Here is a 19,137-nt window from a genome sequence, read left to right on the forward strand (position 1 = left end):
ACCAGTTGTTTTTGTTGATACGACTAGGTGAATGAATTCAAAGATTGATCAGAAGAAAAGATCAGAACAGCCAAAGTTACTGGACTCAGATAGAGTAATGTAACTGTGTTCGATTATCGGCTGTTTTAAAGTGATACAAATAACTACCAGTGTAGCTAGATGGCTAGCTAATTCTGGCTGTGATGATGAGTTGATCTAAAGTAAAGACAGGCTGAAGCTGTAACTGTGCTAGCTATCAACGCTAGTTAGCAGGTCAGCGAGCTATAGCTGACTGCAAGCTAGTTACTAACTAGTTAGTTCGAAATTAGATATACCATGTATTACTGCATTGCGGAACTACTACATTTTGCCATTGTTTTCCTGAAATGGGAGGTTGCGCGTTAACTAGGTAACTGGCTAAAACTGGCTATTTTAGGTGGTCGTAAGTGACCACAGTCGTTATGCTTAGTGGCTTGCTGCAGTGCAGTTCTGAGACGAGCAATTCACTACTGTTCTCAGATGTCAGTATAGCAATGGCAGCCTCGGCGAATGTAGACCAGTCAATGAAACCTGTGCTATTTGAAATATTCGGAGAGATATGGAATGTGCAGGCACGGCTTGGTCAAGGTGTCTCGGCCTCCGTTTATCGTGTCAGTTCTGGACGGGCTAGTACAGCCGCGGTGAAGGAATTTCAGGTGGACTCGCAGGGTGGAGATTACGGGTATCACAAAGAGAGATCCGTTCTTGAAGACATTCAAGGGCACAAGAATATCGGTAAGCATCCTTGCTAAGTTATAGCTAGCTGACGTCATTTAACGGGACCATATTTTTACTGACCTCTATTACTGATAGCCGTCTTCATTCTTAACGGATGAAACAAGAATGCTACTAAGGTATCTGTTATTATTACTGGTTCACGAGCTAACTTGATATCAGTGTGACGATAAGTAGCTTACATTAGCAAAGTAGCCAGCTAGTCACCACAACCAAGAGTCAATAACTAACTTTGCTGTCTTAGTGCACTCACTGGCCACGTTATGAAGTTCACCAATTTAGTACCGGATAGGACCTCCTTTTGCCTCCAGAACAGCCTGATTTCTTCGTGCATGGATTCAACAAGGTGCTGGAAACCAGCACCTTGTGTGGCAAGAAAATGTTTGCCACACCAGTATACTACCAGCACCTCCAGCCTGTACTATTGAGGCAAGTCAGTATGTATCCACATGCAAAATTGTGACCCTACCATCGACATGTTGCAGCAGAAATCAAGATTATTTAGTCCAGCGGACATTTTTCTAATCTTAAATCATCCAGGTCTGGTGATCACATGGCAACTGTAGTCTCATCTTCCTGTTCTTAGCTGACAGGAGTGGAACCCGGTGTGGTCTTCTGTTGCTGTAGCCTGCAGTAATCTGCTTCAAGGTTCCATGCGTTATGCATTCATAGAAATTCTTCTGCACATCACTGTTGTACACAGCTGTTACTTGAGCATTTGTGGCCTTTTTTTAAGCTTGAACAATTCTGCCCATTGTCCTCTGACCTTTCTCATTAACAAGATGTTTTCATTCACAGAACTGCTGCTCATTGGATGTTTTTGTTTATCACACCATTCTCTGTAAACTAGAAATTGGATATGAAAACCCCAGGAGGGCAGCTATTTCTGAGTGTTATTACCACTATGTCTGGCACCAACAGTGATAACTTAGATGGCATGTCTTGCCCATTGTAATGTTTGGTCAAATAACAACCAAACCTCTTCACCATGTCTGCATGCTTTATATATTGAGCTGCAACCACATAATTCACTGTTTGGAGGAGCAGGCTAATTGTGTTAACGAGCAGGTGTATCTAATACCGAGTGTGTACATAGCTAAATTATGTGAGGAGACTGGTTCTTGCAGCAGTGTAGTATAATGAGGGACTGGTCTTGTAACCTAAAAGTCACAGGTTTGATTCCCAACTAGGGCACTACTGTTGTACCCTTGAGCAAGGTACTTGACCTGCATTGCTTTAGTATATATCCAACTGTATAAATGGATGAAATGTGAATGCCATGTAAAACGTTGTGTAAGTTGCTCTGGATAAGAGTGTCTGCTAAATGCCTGTAATGGAATGTAATGCGATATGATGAAAAATCTAGCTATTTAAAATTGACCCCAAGACCCCAGTTAATCCTGCTCCTGATGAGAGAGACAAAGGGTACTAGTAAAAAATGTCTTACACCCATATCTGATGGAAATATTGATATCTAGTGGTACATGTAACTGTCACTGTCCACTGCAGTCCTACCCATAAGCCTTTACTGTTTGTCATACTATTTGTCATGGGGTTCATTGTTTTTGTTATATGACAAGTAATATAATAATCTCCTGAGACTGTCATGATAGAATTTTGTTTGCTCGATACAATGGTTCAGAATAAGTTATGATATTTAAGATTTCTTCAACATTTTATAAGAGAAATCAACCGAAGAGGTACAGTAGGCCTACATCAGTTCCCCAGCTACACATTTGTAAAACAAAATGGCTACTTCAAATTACACCATTGTACAAAACGCTAATTTTGTTTTTGCACAGTCCCTTGAGTATTTGACTTTATTATTTATTCTGTCAGTATTAGCATCAGGTTAAGCTGAAGATACTGAATGGCTAAGCATTTGAATGGTAGCATAGGACTATTACAAACCTTTGTCAAAATCCTCTGTATAAACAGTTCATGTTTTATGAGGGTATTAATTGCTTTTGAAACTGCTGGGACTGCCTCTTTTTCATAGTTACGTTGTATGGAGTCTTTACCAATCACAACTGTCAAGGCGTGTCAACCCGCTGCCTTCTGCTGGAGCTGCTGGACATTAGCGTGTCGGAGCTGCTGGTGAGGGCTAGTAGCCAGGGCCACTCGATGTGGGTCATCCAGCACTGTGCACGGGACGTCCTGGAGGCCCTGTCCTTCCTGCACCGAGAGGGCTACGTTCACGCCGACCTCAAACCCCGAAACATCTTGTGGAGTGCTGATGATGAGTGCTTCAAACTCATCGACTTCGGCCTCAGCTACAAAGAGGGAAATCAGGTCAGTTGCTTGCTTAGTTAGTCAGATGTGGGCCGTGTTCAGCTAAGGAGTACTTGACTATAATTTCAGTGCTTTAGCTTTCACTAGTGTTAAAGCACAAATTATTATTATAAGCCCCTTCTCATCACTTTAATTCTGTTGTCTGAATTGCTATGGTCTTTTACTCACTTCACACTACAGCTACTCGGAACAGGTTCGGAGTCGTTGCCAGGTTCTGAAAAAGAGGTTCTTTAAGCATTTGCAGCTGATTCTGTGGCATGAGGAAGAAGTGAACTCTGTTTCCAGAGAGTTCTGCCTTTGTTATCCACATGTTCCCAGAATGGTGTTTGTGTCGGTAAAAACAATGGACAGTGAAATTGAACATGCAGAGTGAGAGTGTGTTTCAAAGAGCAAAAGCCTAAACTGGCTACAGTGACTTACTCCCCAGGGATGTTAAGAGTAATCCAGATGACTAACCAGATGTTGAAAGAACATTCATTTCGATGTCAAACCCACAATGCTTTTCGTCAAAACTTTTTAGCTAACCTTGAAATTACATATTTAAAAGGACTGGCTTTTCCAAGTTGTCAACTACATCAGACTGTAAATTGACTTGAGGTTTCCCTCGAAGAGGCAGATTTCTAAGCAGTAAATGGCAGCAGTTTTCCCGATTGCATGTTCTTCACCAATTGGAGTAAATGAACTGAAATGCAGGCCACAACTTCATTTGAAGAGTTGTACTACTATAAGGGACTTTTTTTTCTGAGGAAACTCATTTAACATGAGACGTACAAGGAAGTATGAAGTTTCTGAAGAAGAAATAGAAGCCTTTGTATTCAGAGTATTCAGTAATCAGCCTTCTTTAAGATCTGGTAGCTGATATGTTATTATTGTTTCCTCAGGGATGTCAAAAATTGCCACAGGTGTTTGATAACACTCTTTCCTGTCACTGTTGCATGCTAAGACAGTAACAGTTTTTCCTCCCAACACCAATGGCAGTTCTGTGTGAAGGTGCTTAAATGAGTTTTACACCTGCTTTGTCCAGGCATTTAATTACGGGTAACATCAAGTATACAGCATTCGTTTCCAACTTTGATAAATCGCATTCAGTGGCTTATATGCATATCTTACATTCTGTCCTCCCTTGTTTTTGTAGTCCTATATTTAATACTCCTCATATTGCACAGTTTGAGTTGAAGCATTTCACCCATTCTACCACATCAGTACATATTTCTGCCACTTTAGAAGGCTCTGAGTTCCATTCCATAGGTGGTAAGAGCTTTGTGGGCCTGCAGGGCCTTCATAAATATTCAGATCTGCAATGTGGGGATTTCATCATCTGAGCCGGTCTCAGCTCTGTAATGTGAGTGCGGTATCAGATTTAGGCTGCAGGCCCTCTCACTGCTCGCCGGGTTATTGTTTGCAGGATGTGAAGTACATACAGACGGATGGCTACCGGGCCCCAGAGGCGGACGTGCAGAACTCGCTGGCCCAGGCCGGGCTGGAAGGAGATGCCGGCTGCACATCCGCCATCGACCTGTGGAGTCTCGGAATCATCTTATTGGAGATGTTCTCAGGAATCAAGCTGAAAGACACTGTCCGATCTCAGGAATGGAAGGTTAGTGCACACCGTAGGAGTGTGGAGCCATTGCTGAAGGACTGCATCAGCAGTGGCACTGTTTTATCAAGTGCACATTTCAGCTCTAAAGCGATAGTTCATTTTCTGGAGTTCTTGAAATAGAATTTAAATTTTAGTGTTTGTGTTTGATTGGTGCTGACTGTTTTTGTGTGTGATGAAGGATGTTTTAAATGGGTATAGCACCGTCCTTATTCAGCTGCTTTAGTATTAAAAAGATTTTGGAGGCCTGTGACGAGGGTGCCCGGGCTTCCAAAATAGGCTGCCAAAGAATTGATTCAGTAGTTCAGTATTGAACATTTCTACGCTAATGCAATGTCTGAGAAACCTACTAATTGGCACGTGGTGTAAATTGTGCAGAGATTTTTCTTTAAATTACCAAAGACAGAATTCTCCACATAAACACATAACTGTTTTTCAAGTGTCAGGTTTATGCTAAGATTTTTTTTGTTTTTATAGGATAATAATTCTACAATAATAGACCACATCTTCGCCAGTAAAATTGTGGTTTGTCCTGCCATCCCAGTCTATCACCTTAGAGACCTTATTAAAAGGTAAGAATCTCTAACTGTTGAAAACCATGCAAATATTTAAAAATCGTTAGTTTTCACTTTGAAGATTACTTTCTTTTTTCATGACCAGGCGTGTTTTGAAATGATGCGGTTACTTTGTGAACCATGTAAGATGTTTGTCGCATGCAACTTTATTACTTTATTAAGTTGTGTTCCTTTATTGTTTGAACGTTGTTTTTTCAGCATGCTTCACAATGACCCCAAACACAGAAGCACAGCAGAGAAGGCCCTATCTAGCCCCTTCTTCAGTATTCCTTTTGGTACGTGTGCGGATACTCGCGAAACAAATATAAATCCCAGCAGACTATCCTGCAAAAAATGCCTTAGGTGCAGACCATCTAAAAAATATGAATAGCATCTTAGCTGTGACACAACTGTAGCAATAATGTATCTTGCTGTGTAACGTATTGCACTTGAAGGCTTTTGTTTTGTTTCCAGCTCCTCATATTGAAGATTTGGTCATGCTTCCCACACCTGTCCTCAGACTACTTAATATCATTGACGACAGCCACCTCTACAATGAAGAGGAGTATGAAGGTGGGACCCTGTGAATGTTTTCTCTCTGCTAATGGAATAATGCATGAAAAGGAGCATAGCTAAAAATCTGCTGTTCTATCCAGCCGGTCTGTCTTTTGTTTTTCATCTCGCAAGAAAGTGTTTGTGATCTTGGGTTGCTTTATGTCAGCACAGTGTCAGCAGTGCGTCAAGTGGATGTTGACCAGACCTGGGTCAAATATGTATTTGTTTTGGATGCAAATACTTTTCTGTGCTCTATTGATCTTGCCTGGTGTAATTGAGCCTGCCAGTATGACCAGAAGGTGGGGTTTGCACTTTTTGAGAGTATTTCATTGATTCCAATACACCAGACAAGATCAGTAAAGCATAGAAAAGTATTTGAATTCAAAACAAATATGTATTTGACCAAGGTCTGATGTTGACACAGGAGGCAGTGTGGGTTATTTTGACCAGGAGCCTACTTGACCATTTAAATTGCAGTCCAGCAGATGAATTGATAATCGGTAAAACAGGCCCAGGAACGCCTCAGTAATTACACTCCCCCCTCATTTTCACAGACATTGTGGAGGACATGAAGGAGGAATGTCAGAAATATGGGGCCGTTATTTCTCTTTTGATCCCAAAGGAAAATCCAGGCAAAGGCCAGGTAAGACTGGTTTCCCAATAAAGTGTAGCTCCATATTTACTTTTTCTACAGATAAACATTCTCAGAGAAGATTAATAGGTCTTGTTTGAAAGATGAATGTGAATGTGTTTCATTAGATCACGTACAATAATCCTAATGTGGCGTAAATATCTTTATTCCAGGTTTTTGTTGAGTATGCAAATGCTGGTGACTCCAAAGAAGCCCAGAGATTGCTGACGGGACGAACATTTGATGGGAAGTTTGTTGTGGCCACTTTTTACCCATTGAGTGCCTACAAGAGGGGGTACTTGTACCAAACAGTACAATAAAGCTGCACACACAATCGGGCAAGGCCCTCTGAGCAACCTAAACCTTCTCTTATGCAGACCATGTTGCAAATGTTCTTCAGTTTTCAATCATCCAATTCGCACTGATCAGCCATTATGAGAAAATGAAGTCAACATTACTGTCAAATTAGTTGTGTGACACATGCAATTAACCTCCTACCATGGTATGCACATTGAAAATATCTGCTTTACACAGTGCCATGGAAGGGTTTTCCTTAAAGAGTGCTGTAGTTTGCCTTTTGTGTAGCAGAGCTATAGGTTATATAGTTCCAATACCTATTATTATTTATTGGCCTTGAATGTATATCAAAATTTTTTGGGTTTGATTAGATTATACAAAAATACTAATATTACTGGCAGTATCCCTCTGAAGAGCATAACATTATAAAATCACATAGTGAGAGAAGATTTACAAAGGGGAGGTGCCTTTTATCAAAAGGATAATTAAGTTTCTTTTTCTGTTATGAGACAGGAATTGGTACCAAAGTCCAACTTTCTTATCCTTTTATTAGTTTATCACTGTTATGAAAATGTACATCATTGTGTGTCCACACTGACTGCATAGACGCTAATGCAAACTAGTGGCTGCTAAATAATGAGAGTCTCAGTGCTCGTTATGGAGAATTGGAGTATATGTTTTGCTTCACCAGAGCTGACCCATTGAGTAACAAATCCAACAAAACTATTCTTCTCAGTTGAGTTTACTTTTTGGTAGGAGTGGCACTGGTGTGGCTCCAGGTGTGTTGGTGTCCCAGTGTAGATTCTTAAAAACTTCAGTATTACTGATACAATCTTTCCCCTAGTACCACTTTTCTAATCTCCTTAAATTACACATGTTCAGGGTCATTTTTAGAATCTTGATTAGAGAGGACTTTCTAAAAAAGAAAAATGCATGAAATGACTTTTGTCTCATCCGTACGTTTTACATATTTTCTATGAAATAATTAGCTGAAAACTTGAATTCCAAAGGTACCATGTCAGAGCACCATTTATGTGTAACTTCTTGCTTGCTGAAATACTGAGAGCACAAGTTTGATTTCAGCTAATTCACCTTTCATTATTCTGTGGTACCTGTCAATCATATTGCATTATTGTAATATAGAATTATGTAACAGAAGCTATTTTATAACAGCAATTACCAGAAGTCGACTCTTCCTTGTATTTTTTACAGCTATGTTTGGGTTTGGCCTGGCTAGGATACTGCACAACTGTTACCCATGTATATGGGGATTTTATGATCCTCAGAAAATGCAGCATATTTCAATGCTGGCCTTGTATGACCCAATATCCTGCCCACCAATAGTAAAACAAACAAAAAAAAAGCTTTCTAGAAATGCTGAAAATGGGGAGAATCTTTAAATCCATATTTTTTTCAGTTCGGATCTGTTTCTCGCAAAGTTTTATAGCAGGAAACCCCTTTTACTTGGGTGGGATTCTCATGATCCTCTGTCTCATTTTTGTGGGTGGCTTGTAAAAGCAAACACCTTCAGGCTGTATAGGAAATTAATATTCATATGGCTGTGGTGCTGGACTCCCTCTGCACACTTGTCTTTTCAGTAGTTGGTATGCAAGCAATTGGAAGCGTTTTCCGGCCTATTGTGCGCTGTCATTTTGTTGAATAATTCAAAAGTATTCCATGTGTACCAAGATCTGATCGTGACTTGTTTTACAAATGGTGATGTGACTTTGGTACTCTAGCTCATATTTTCAGAGTTTCTTTTTTTTTTCTAGATTCAAGCATGTTGGTGGCTGTCATTAAAAGCATTTGAACCTTTTTAGACTTGTGGAGAATTGTAATATGTCTCTTGTTCTGCACGCCTGATTTGTGTCTGGGCTGTACCACCTTAACGTTAATGACTGACAAAATACAGAAGGGATTCCGGTTGCAGGCAGGTATGTACAAGGTACGGCAAGAGCGCAATGGAGAGTTGTTTGATGAAGGGATATCAGGCTGGTAGTCTAGTTTTTCCTCAGATGTAGTGTAGATCAGGCCCAGAGAGGTGGGCTGCACAATATGAACATGAGGATGTGATGACCCTGTGAGAAGTAGGCTACATCGTCCTGACTTCAGTGGAACTGAGCGCTTGATGTTCCATCCCTTTGGGTGTCTAACAGATCCAGAAGCTTGCAGATGCAGACATGTTAAAGGGACTGACCTGATGTAGCTTAGCCTCTTGCTTGTGACAGTGTTTCAAGATGCCTCTCAGAATCTATTTCGAGACACCCGGCTCCTGTCTGTCACTCACAAGTTGTTGTCGGTGGAAATGCTGATGCTATTGTTTTTGGCATCAGTAAATAGTTGCACACTGGTTTTTCTTTTCCTTAATTACACATATCTGTGATGGAATGCTGTTGATGTATTTGATAAAAGCACACAGTTTCTGATTGACGTCTTATGATTTACCTTTCAACTGCAGATATGTTGTTTCTAGATGGTCAACTTCGAAGCTGTGCTACTATCAGATGTGCATTTTACCTTATTCTGAACTACACCTCTTTATTTATTGTAAGTAATTTGATCACGAAGCTGAAGAAGGATTTCATAGAACTTTCATACGTTCTACTTCTTTGGAAATTGTAATGACCTTACAACCAACATGTGAATTGTTTTTATGTGGTATGAGATGACAAAAATTGGAGAAAATTGTATGAAAAAGACATTGAGACGACCTTAAATATTTTTTGGAGTAACATGGTTTCAAAGCACAAGTGATACTTCTGTGGAAAGAGTGGAAGGTTTTTATAGTGCTTTCCAAAGTCCAGAGCATAGAATTGCTTTGGCCTCTGAAATGATACCAGGGATGTCAGTGGTGCTGCCAACATACACCCTGAATAGACGTCACTGCAGATGTCATCCTTCTTGAGTCCATTAGACTTTTGCCACAGTACACTTGGCAGGTTATGATAGGTGGAATATTGAGTTTATTGTCATTGGTATACCAATCATATTATGACAGATCATGACTATTTTATAATAGCAGTTACCCGAAGTTGAATTTTGTTTTACTGTTATGTTTGGATTTGGCCTGGTCTGAGAAGAATACTGCACAACTATTACACATATACGTATATTTGGATTTTATGATCCTCAGGCAAAGCAACATATTTCAGTGCTGGCCCAATATCCTACTCAAGACTAGTAAAAACGTTCTAGAAATGCAGAAAATGGGGAGAACCTTGTCTTTAAATTAGGATTTTTCCCTGTCCTGAACATTGTTTTTCTCAATCTGATGATAGGTGGAATATTGGGTTTATTGTAATTTTTAAAAATGTAAATTTAATTATATTGCAGCAAATGGTTGTTGTAACAAATAATTTAATATAAAGAATCATTTCTTCTGCCTGTGGTGTACAGTAGGCTCCTGTCATTAAATGTTCTTATCTCTTCTAGTCCAGTATGCCTTCAGGCAGAGTACAGGGAGGGGCTGGTATACCTCTTTAAGTAATAAATAAAGAGGGTTTCTGTGCTTCCTTCCCCCCAGGGAATTATCCATGCAAGCCTCTGGAGAGTATGAGGAAGTGTACTTTATATATGATAGTAGCTCAAAATAATTACCGTATATGCAATGCAACATTTTCCTTTTCGGAAGCGTTACACGCAGGAGACTGGGAGCATTATTGACAATGTCAGATATTAATCATCTTTTTTCAGTAAAACAACTGTAGTTCAATGATGAACATTCAGTAGGAAATCCAGATCACGATTTGGCAAGTGAAAACCTAATATATCCTCTCATTCAAATCAGTAAAATCTTCAAAGTTTCTGTTGGGAAATGAATCAGGATTGCTCTTGGTTAATGGCCTTGTATTTTATTTCCCCGGCTTTAGGAGTTCTCTGCAGTATATATATGCGTGACTAAGCTTTGATGTAGCAGGTCCTGTATTTATTGCAGGACAGCAAGTTTTTAATAACCTATAATGGAACATTAAAATATACAATTTTCGTTTTTGTGCTTTTGAAAATCTCTCAATGCCAGATAATCTCCAAAGGTAAGGGTCAGTCAGCTTAACTCCTGGTTGAGGTGTTTCAGGGTTACAGTTTTTTGTTTTGTTTGTGTGACTTGGAAGTGATTTTCAAATTCAACTTTTACTGAGCTGTTGATAAATCGAATAGTCATAGCTTTGAGAATGCAACATCTTACATCTTGTGAATTTGTGGTGAGGATTGTGTTGATTTTTTTCCTTATAAACCCAAGTACACAGAACAACCTTAGAGCAGAATATTAAACTACAGTGTCCTGTGGTAATAGTCTTTTTGAGAACAGTGCTGTTGTGTGGATTATTTTCGAATTTAGACTGCACATTTTTTAGGCACACTGTTGTGTCAGAATTTGAATGGAATCTTTGTGTTTCGTTTACACTTTTGTTGGATTTTCATCCTGCAATTAGAAAAAATGCACGGAGTGAGTTTTCTTTTTGCCGCACTCTAGAATATCTCTATAAAGTGTGCTGAATTAATAAATTTACAGTGAACCGCTCCTGTTATTGGATGAACACATAATTTTGGAAGGTGTCTCCATGGAATTGGAGAAATAGACAATAAATATTTAATTGAAAAATACTGTGTGTGTACACACAAGAAAGGTCATGCTTGGTTCTGGGTAATATTCTGAATGGGTATCTGACATGCCCTGAACCACGAGCTTTTCACTGTGAAAGTTTTCAGGGAAATTGGCTGGGGCAGGTGGGCATTTTCTTAGGAACAGAAAAGCCTGCTTTTATGTGAATGGAAGGACTTGCTTGGTATCTGGAAGCTGCTGATCAGGTTAAACTGGTTTAATGCGCTTTAGTTGAAAGGGGTTGAAGTCGTGGCTGAAAGAGAGACGCTTGGGTGTGTTCATGTGGTCAAGATGTGTGTGTGTGTGTGTGTGTGTGTAGAGCAAATGTCAGCTTTGCTTCAGGGCGTTTGCCTATTTGAGATCAATGCTATGGCAGGTGTTTATTTACGGTGCAGTTTTACTGCTTTTGAGACAGGTGCTGTGCACAGTCCTTCAATACAAAATTCCATTCTACCGGTGAATACACTTTAAACAATGCATTTTATAATAACCAGTAATGGTTTTTCCACTGTGTATAGACACTAAAACACTGAATGTAGCATTTTCCCTGTACACTGTACATTGAGCTGCAAGAAGCACTGTGTTTCATCATACAGGTTCCTTTAATGTGATAGCGTTCGATGCTAATTTTACATGCCGCTTTGTTAGCTTGAAGATCTGTAGTGTCCGGTTACATTTTGCGAGATACAAGGTTCAAGAAACTCAATATAAGCCTTTATTCCTTCAAAATTCCGTCGCAACAACATGCAACTGCAGGCCTTAAGCACTCATAATGTGTGGGACTCATTTTTTAAAGTGTGTTTACTGAGGTAAACAATGAATGGAAAAGCAGTGTTGACATAATATTTCTTTGGAGGTGCACAAGCTAATGATGGCTTTTAAAGCACTGATGACTGACAGTGACAGTTTGTACTTGACACTCAGGTGCATGTGCTGTGTTTTGACCTTTGTATTCAGAAGACTGAAACCCATTGCCCACACCTGACTGCAGGTATAAATCAGGTATATCAATTACAGTTACTGGTTGAATTATTAATGTACAAAAGTCTGTCATGCCTTTTGAGCACCCTTGCATGTTTCCACTGATTTTTATGTTCCGAGATGCAGTAAGTGCCAAAATGGAACTTGTAACCTTGTCTTTCTTACTTATGGCCTGCTGTTTGACACTCCCAACAGTAAATGTCAGGTGAATTATAGAAGAGTACACACTTGGGTCGGGAGTCGAGTCCTGAACTTACTTTATACCTGTTAGGGATTTTATTTCCAGTGCAGGTGCAAAAATGTAATTTTGTTTGCACTCCAGAGCCAGGTATTCCTGCTGTAATGGCCAGCCCTGTTTACAGAGCTTACTGACAGAGCAAATGTCAGGAGATGCCTTGTGTTTGCTGTGAAGGAATCAGCTGAGGGAGACTGCTGGATGGTATGCAGTGTGAGCTTATTTTATTTTTTATAAATGTTTCCTGCACTGAATGTTGCAATATTTCCCATTTCCTAACTGTGAGCAAGAGAGTTATAACTGACACTCACAGTGGAGAGACTTTGTAAAGAGATGAAACCCTTGACCCAAGATGGGCAACTTTGGATGTTGTGAATTATCATTGAAAATTCACCTTGGTGGAAAAAGAAGCTGGCCGCTGTTGTAGTACCTGAATCAAAGATTTGATTTCATCTCGACCCCAGATCTAATAAGTCTCTTCAATATTAACCTCGTGGATAATGTTAGTAATTTCCCCTCCCACTGCCTTCATTAATGTCAGGGCCAGGTGCTGTTTATAATTTTATAAGCCTGACCTTCCTGCCCTTTCCCTGGTGATTGCAAATGTAGCTAAGTCAACAAAAAGGTTTGAAATATAATTAGGCAGCATTTATGAAAGTTAGCTGTTCATGGAAGCCTCCTATGAGGTTTCCTAGGTAATTGACAGTCAAGTCTGTAGGTTAGTGTGATGAAAATTTATATTGATGGTGGTGGTATATATGCTGTATGTATGGTTTTAAATTGCATGAAAGGCAGGTCATAATTTCAGTATTGTAGGTTAAAAACCATGCATACTTCCTAAAATTAACTGCCATATTTTGAAGAAGGGACACATTTCTTCACATTATGATCCAGGCTGTGAAGTATAATGTATTTGTGCTGCATTATTTTGCATTTGTCAACTTTTTTGAACAAGAAAGTATGTCTCGGTCAGCAAACCTGATTGAGGTACAGAGTGTGAGCTTCATTTTTAACAGAGTTTGGATGTTTTGTGTATATGCCAGGATGTTAACAGTGTGGGTGTCTTTTGAGTGTGAAATGCATAGAGAATGATGAATATTGGATGCACTGTTTACACTGTTAACTTTGTGTTGTTGCAATCAAGCAGTCCTTATGCATAGATGCATCCACCACAGAGGGTTTTTGTATTTTCCTTTTTACATTTTCCTCTTATTCATCTTTTGAAGACAATCATATTTTTCTTCATTTTATGTCAGATTAAATTATGCATTCTCTATCTGTGAATACAAACGGGAATAAAACAAATCAGGTTGATGGAATGCAAGTACTGAGATGCCCTTCAACCCTTTTGTTTTTGGGAGGGAGGGAGCAGCACTACAGAACTTGTATCTTGTGATGTTACAAAGAGAATTGTACTTGCAGATTTGAATGTAAATGTGATTTGTAAAGAGAACAAGCCACAAACCTCAACAAATACAAATGGTAGGGCCATATTAAAGGTACATAAAGAGGCTTGAGTGCAGAAATGAACCTTTCATGCATTGTATTTTATAGAATCTTTTTTTTATCAAATGGGAATGATATACATCTTGATGTTTGCATATCTCTCAATAAAGCGTTCAACACAAATTTGCCTTTTTACTTCTTTGACAATGTCCCTGCTTAAATTCCAGACTCCTTGCTGTTATATAAAGGACACACAAATTATTTTTGAAACTAATTTGGATTAAAATAGCTATCCAATTTGCCACTTGTGAAAAGATGGATAATTTAGTGTAAGAAAATAATTGGCAAGCATCCTCTTTTTGTTTACTATTATATGTTAAGTGGGATTGTGCCCATATACTGTGTAAGTCAGTCTTATTCAGAATATAAATACCAGGGTGGGCTTTTGTGACAAAGCTGCCCAATGCCCATTCGTTTGCCTTACAGAACATTGAGAGGTATGTAGGAGTACTACCAAAAAAAAGAAGACAATTACAAATAATAGAAAGAGAAACTGCATGTTTTTCACAGAAGCCCTCAACTCTGCTTCTTGCAAAATTGCCTCCTGTTCATCACACACCTGCTTTTAATTCATTTTAATTGGACTGAAATTGTAACAATGCTAAAAGACATGTTCCTATGTGACATTAAAGCATTTCAATCATTAAACTGATTCATTGGGAAGAGGCCTTCATCTTCAAACAAGTTGTCTTTTAAAGGAAATACGTAGTCTTAAGTTCCACATTCAAACAAAATCTTCATTTCCATTTGGAAACCTATAGCTGTAAGACGTAGCATTGACACAGTCTCATACATTACAGAAAAAACACAAATCATCTGAGTTCATGGGAAGTGGAAGGGTTCTGACAGACATAAGAAAGTACCAATAAAGTACCAAAACTGTTCATACTGATGTGAAAAAGGATCCTGTCAAAAATTAAATCTCTTCCTGCAGGCTTTTGATGAGTGGTCTTTCTAAGACTAATACCTCAGAAATTGAGCATAAAGGATTATCAAGTTAACAGCACAAAATAGTAAATTGTTGGTTCATTCCATGATATGATTTCTCTTTCCCTTTGTGATGACGGACATTGTATTACAACTGTGCTGTAAGGCATTGACCTACCATTAAGGACTTGCATAAAAGTTCTTTCACTGGGATCTGTGAAATTAAGTAGGCTATCTATATTCATAACTGTTCTTTAAAGAGCAATGCAGCATGTCTAAATGTACACTATTGACTTTTGTCTCTTTTCCAGCCTTTGCTGTTGTATCTTATTAAATAACTTCAGCAGAAGCTTCATTACAGTTGCTCATTCAAATACATTTTTTCACAAATTGATCAGATTCTTAGTACTTCTTCATCACATCAATGATCTGTGAAGACCAGTCAGGTCCTTAGGAACAAAACAAGATGTAATACAACATTAATGTCGCTAGAGGGCGATCTCATTCTGCAGCAAGTCGATGTCTGTGAGTCGTATGCAGTATATTTGTGATCTTTCTGGACAATCAATTCAAACTGCATTGCTACAAGGAATTCTTAGTGCCTATAAATCAAGGTATGTAATCAGCTAATATAAAAATAAAGGGTTGGTTTGCATCAGGAATATAATGTACAGTTAAAAGCAAATGTTTTGGGACAGTAATAGTTTTTGTTTTGGCTCTGTACTCCAGCACATTGCATTTGAAATACAACAATGAATGTTAAGTTAAGGTGCAGATTGTTCCCATTTTATGAGAGCAGAAGTCATTATATTTAGTGGTTGGTTGCAAATCCTTTGTATGTGATGGCTGCCTGAAGTCTATGACCCATATGCATCACCAGACGCTGGGCATCTTCCCTAGTGATGCTCTGCCAGGCCTGTAATGCAGCTGTCTTCAGGTCCTGCTTGTTTCTGGGGAATTTTGCCTTCAGTCTTGTCTTTGTCAAATGAGACACAGTTGGTTCAGAAGAGTCCAAAACATTCCACTTTTTGGCCCTAAAAAACTCCTTTGTTGCGTTAGCAGTATGTTTGGAGTCGCTGTCCTGGTGCACTCTCCAATGAGTGTTGAGGCATTTGGTTGGATCTGATTAGATGTTACTGTACAATGTCATCAGCAGTCACATCATCAATAAATACAACTGAGCCAGTTCCAGAGGCAGCCATACATGCCCAAGCCATAACACTTCCGCTGCCATGTTTCTCAGATGAGTGGGGGGGGGGGGGGGGGGGGTACTGTTTAGCAAACACTAACCTGGCTGTTCTGTTCTTGAGGCTAGTGGGTTGCGCTGAACCCTCTGAAGTTATGCAAGTGTAGACTTCTCTCTATGATAGTCTTTGACACATTTATGCATACATCCAGGAGAGAGTTCTTGATCTGTCTGACAGTTTAAAAGGGGTTTTTTTTCTTCACAGTTGAAAGCATTCTTCGGTCATCCACTACAGTGGTCTTCCCTGGTCTAGCAGGTTGTTTGCTATTGCTCACCAGCGTATTATTGCTTCCTAGCAATATACCAAAATGTTGATTTTGAAACACTTAATGTTTTTGCTATGCCTCTGGTCAATCTATTCAGATTTTTCAGCTTAATGATGGCCTGCTATACCTGAATTATTTGGTCCTTGCGTTGTGAGACAACAGCAGCAGACTCCAAATATATATTCCAACACTAGATCTTTTATTTGTTAGCTTTCTTGTGCATGAATTAATGATGCAAAAACATACAGTTGGCCAAGAAACAGCTGAGAAGTCAATTGTCTTCAATTGCTCCCCTAAAATGGGTCAGTATGTATAAATGTAATTCCTAAAACATGGATCACCTGATATGGATGTAAATTAAAGCTGACAGTCTGCATATATTCATTGCTTTATTTCAATTCCAATTTACAGAGTACAGAGCCAAAACAAAATGGTGTCCCAACAATTTTGCATTTAACTGTATGTCATTGGTATACCAAAGCCTGTTATTCCACCTTCCTTTGTATGCCAGTAGATTATCTTCTCTTCAGTGTGTAGTGTCTGAAGTCTTTCCAAAAATACAAGCTTTCATATCAAACAGGAGGAGGGGGGGCATATCATGTAAAAATGTTTTCAGTGAATAAACTGCATTATTTTATCGGGCTTAAAGAACTTCTAAATAGTGTAATCTTACCCAAGATGTCTAAGAATCTTCTGATCTTATCAGTGTTTGAAATACTGCCAGAAATGACAAGAGAAGGCTTCTTTTCTGGCCTTGGTAGGGGGCATGGAGGGAGGTTAAGGAAAAGGGAAGGGGGTGGCCGTGGTATTTTGAGGGCTTAACAGTGTCGCTGTGCTATGGACTGAGGACGCCCCCTTAATGGGAGCATTCCAGTGTTCTGTTTTGTCCGTTCTCAGTAATAGTGAATAGCTCTGCTTCAGTCCAAGTTCACAGGGGTCACAGCTCACATGTCGGATAAAGGAGCCCTTGTCTGGGTCTACAGCACTTGTGTGGTCATCATGACCATGAGGTGAGAAAGGGAAGCGGGTTGTCCTAAGGCATCTCCAGCAGTCTCCTGTTACTCATTGTCATGCCTGATTAATGTGGGTTTGACACAATTCATTTGGTCATGTAGAAGTTCAGAGTTATGCTGATTTTTTTTTCATAATATGAGATGTTTATCAACTGCAAACCCTTGTGAATGAAACTGATGGAGTCTGTCAGAGGAGTTGAATTCTTCCTTACACCTGGGATCTTAGTTGCTGTATCTGTCACCTTTTCCTCCCTGATGTTGGTCATTGGTGTTTGCCTCAGCATGAGCTTAGAGGAGAGGGCAAGTGCCACAGCTGAGCCTGAACAGCTGAGTGTACTTTTCTCCCCAGACAGGCTGTGGGAGTGACTCACCTTGTGCCAAGTGCAACATTTACGTTACCTCATCTGTGGCATAACTGCTTCTGGATTTTCCCTGGAATTACTACGTCTGACTTCCTTGTTCCTCCAGGGGTGGAGGACAGGTACGCCTGTACAATGAGTCACGACTGTCTCCCAGTGAGATCATTGCTCAGTAGAATCTCATACAAATGGTTTTGACTTTGGCAAGGCTGTAGGCATGACTGCCAGCTGTTATTGGTAGTCAGACATAAAAAGGTTACATAAAACGTATTCTGTGTAAATTGCCTTGAGTGTAACATCGTAGGTGAGGCTCAATATGAAATTTGAGCGCACACATTTTACGATGTATTTTACCTTTTGTAATTTCCCAAATGGTCCTTGCCATCAAAGTTGCAATTCCATTTCTCTTTTGGAACAACTTTGTGAGTCATGGTGGCAAGGTCTGTTTGAACATACAGCACTGTCTCCATAATAGCTTAGGATTTCTATAAAAACTCTGAGATACAATGGTGAAAGTGTATAAAAATGTGTGATTGCCCTTGAGGTATTAATACAGCCGTCTCATAAAAGCTGCGACGCAGGGCTCGAGCACTTTAACACGGAGGCCAAGCCTGCATCTCGACCAGAAAGTGCCTCGGGAGCGCCTCTCTCCTGTTGCAATATTTCAGGGATCTCTACGCATGGCATTTTCATTGTGGCAGTAATAAAAGGGACGGTAAAAATAGAGCTGGGATCTGGTCTCCTGGAGCGTCTGTCACGCTCTCCGCTTCCACTGCCCAGAGCCCTGTCAGACGAACAATCCCCGTCTCATACATACCCTCAGGGGAGCACTCACAAACCCAACACAGGGCTCTCTGTCATTAGTCCCCCCTGGACCTGACACCCAATAAGAGCAGGGGAAGCAGGCGCTTGCCCTTATTCACAGTCCTCTTGATTAAAAAGGATGATGAATCTCAATGAATTCCCGCAATTTCTCTAATCCTTTCTCACTTTTAGTACTCCAGAGGTTTAATTATTACTGATTTGAATTTGGACATGCTCTTGACTAAATCTGCAAGTCATTTAATTAAGTATATACTGTAGACTAGGGACTGCTCTCTGGCTTATGGGACCAAACCTTGACTGTTCCCCGTAGAAGGTTATGGATGAACGTGCCTACCTCTGTTAGCGTCCAAGTTTCACAAGACGGTTAGATGTGATGCCTGCTGTCTCTGTCTCTGATATGAAAGTGAGGTAGGGCCCATCTGTCTACGCCACGGCCATTGAGGTGGGTTGACATGGAACTGGGCCATCCAAGGTTTTCTGTAATTGAAATTCATAGGTCA

The 19,137-nt window shown here is 39.8% G+C and overlaps 1 protein-coding gene across 1 annotated transcript; it reads left to right on the top strand.

The window, feature by feature from the left end:
* The first annotated feature begins 295 nt into the window (after positions 1-295).
* uhmk1 (U2AF homology motif (UHM) kinase 1) lies at positions 296-14,124 on the top strand. Its single transcript, XM_035412333.1, has 8 exons — positions 296-753; positions 2,753-3,045; positions 4,451-4,642; positions 5,120-5,214; positions 5,416-5,492; positions 5,671-5,769; positions 6,306-6,394; positions 6,556-14,124. Exons 1-8 carry the CDS (start codon positions 441-443, stop codon positions 6,700-6,702), a joined length of 1,305 nt encoding a protein of 434 aa, XP_035268224.1. The 5' UTR covers positions 296-440; the 3' UTR covers positions 6,703-14,124.
* Positions 14,125-19,137: the final 5,013 nt, after the last annotated feature.

Source organism: Anguilla anguilla, chromosome 4, assembly GCF_013347855.1.
Source record: "Anguilla anguilla isolate fAngAng1 chromosome 4, fAngAng1.pri, whole genome shotgun sequence".
In the NCBI taxonomy this organism is placed as follows: Eukaryota; Metazoa; Chordata; class Actinopteri; order Anguilliformes; family Anguillidae; genus Anguilla; species Anguilla anguilla.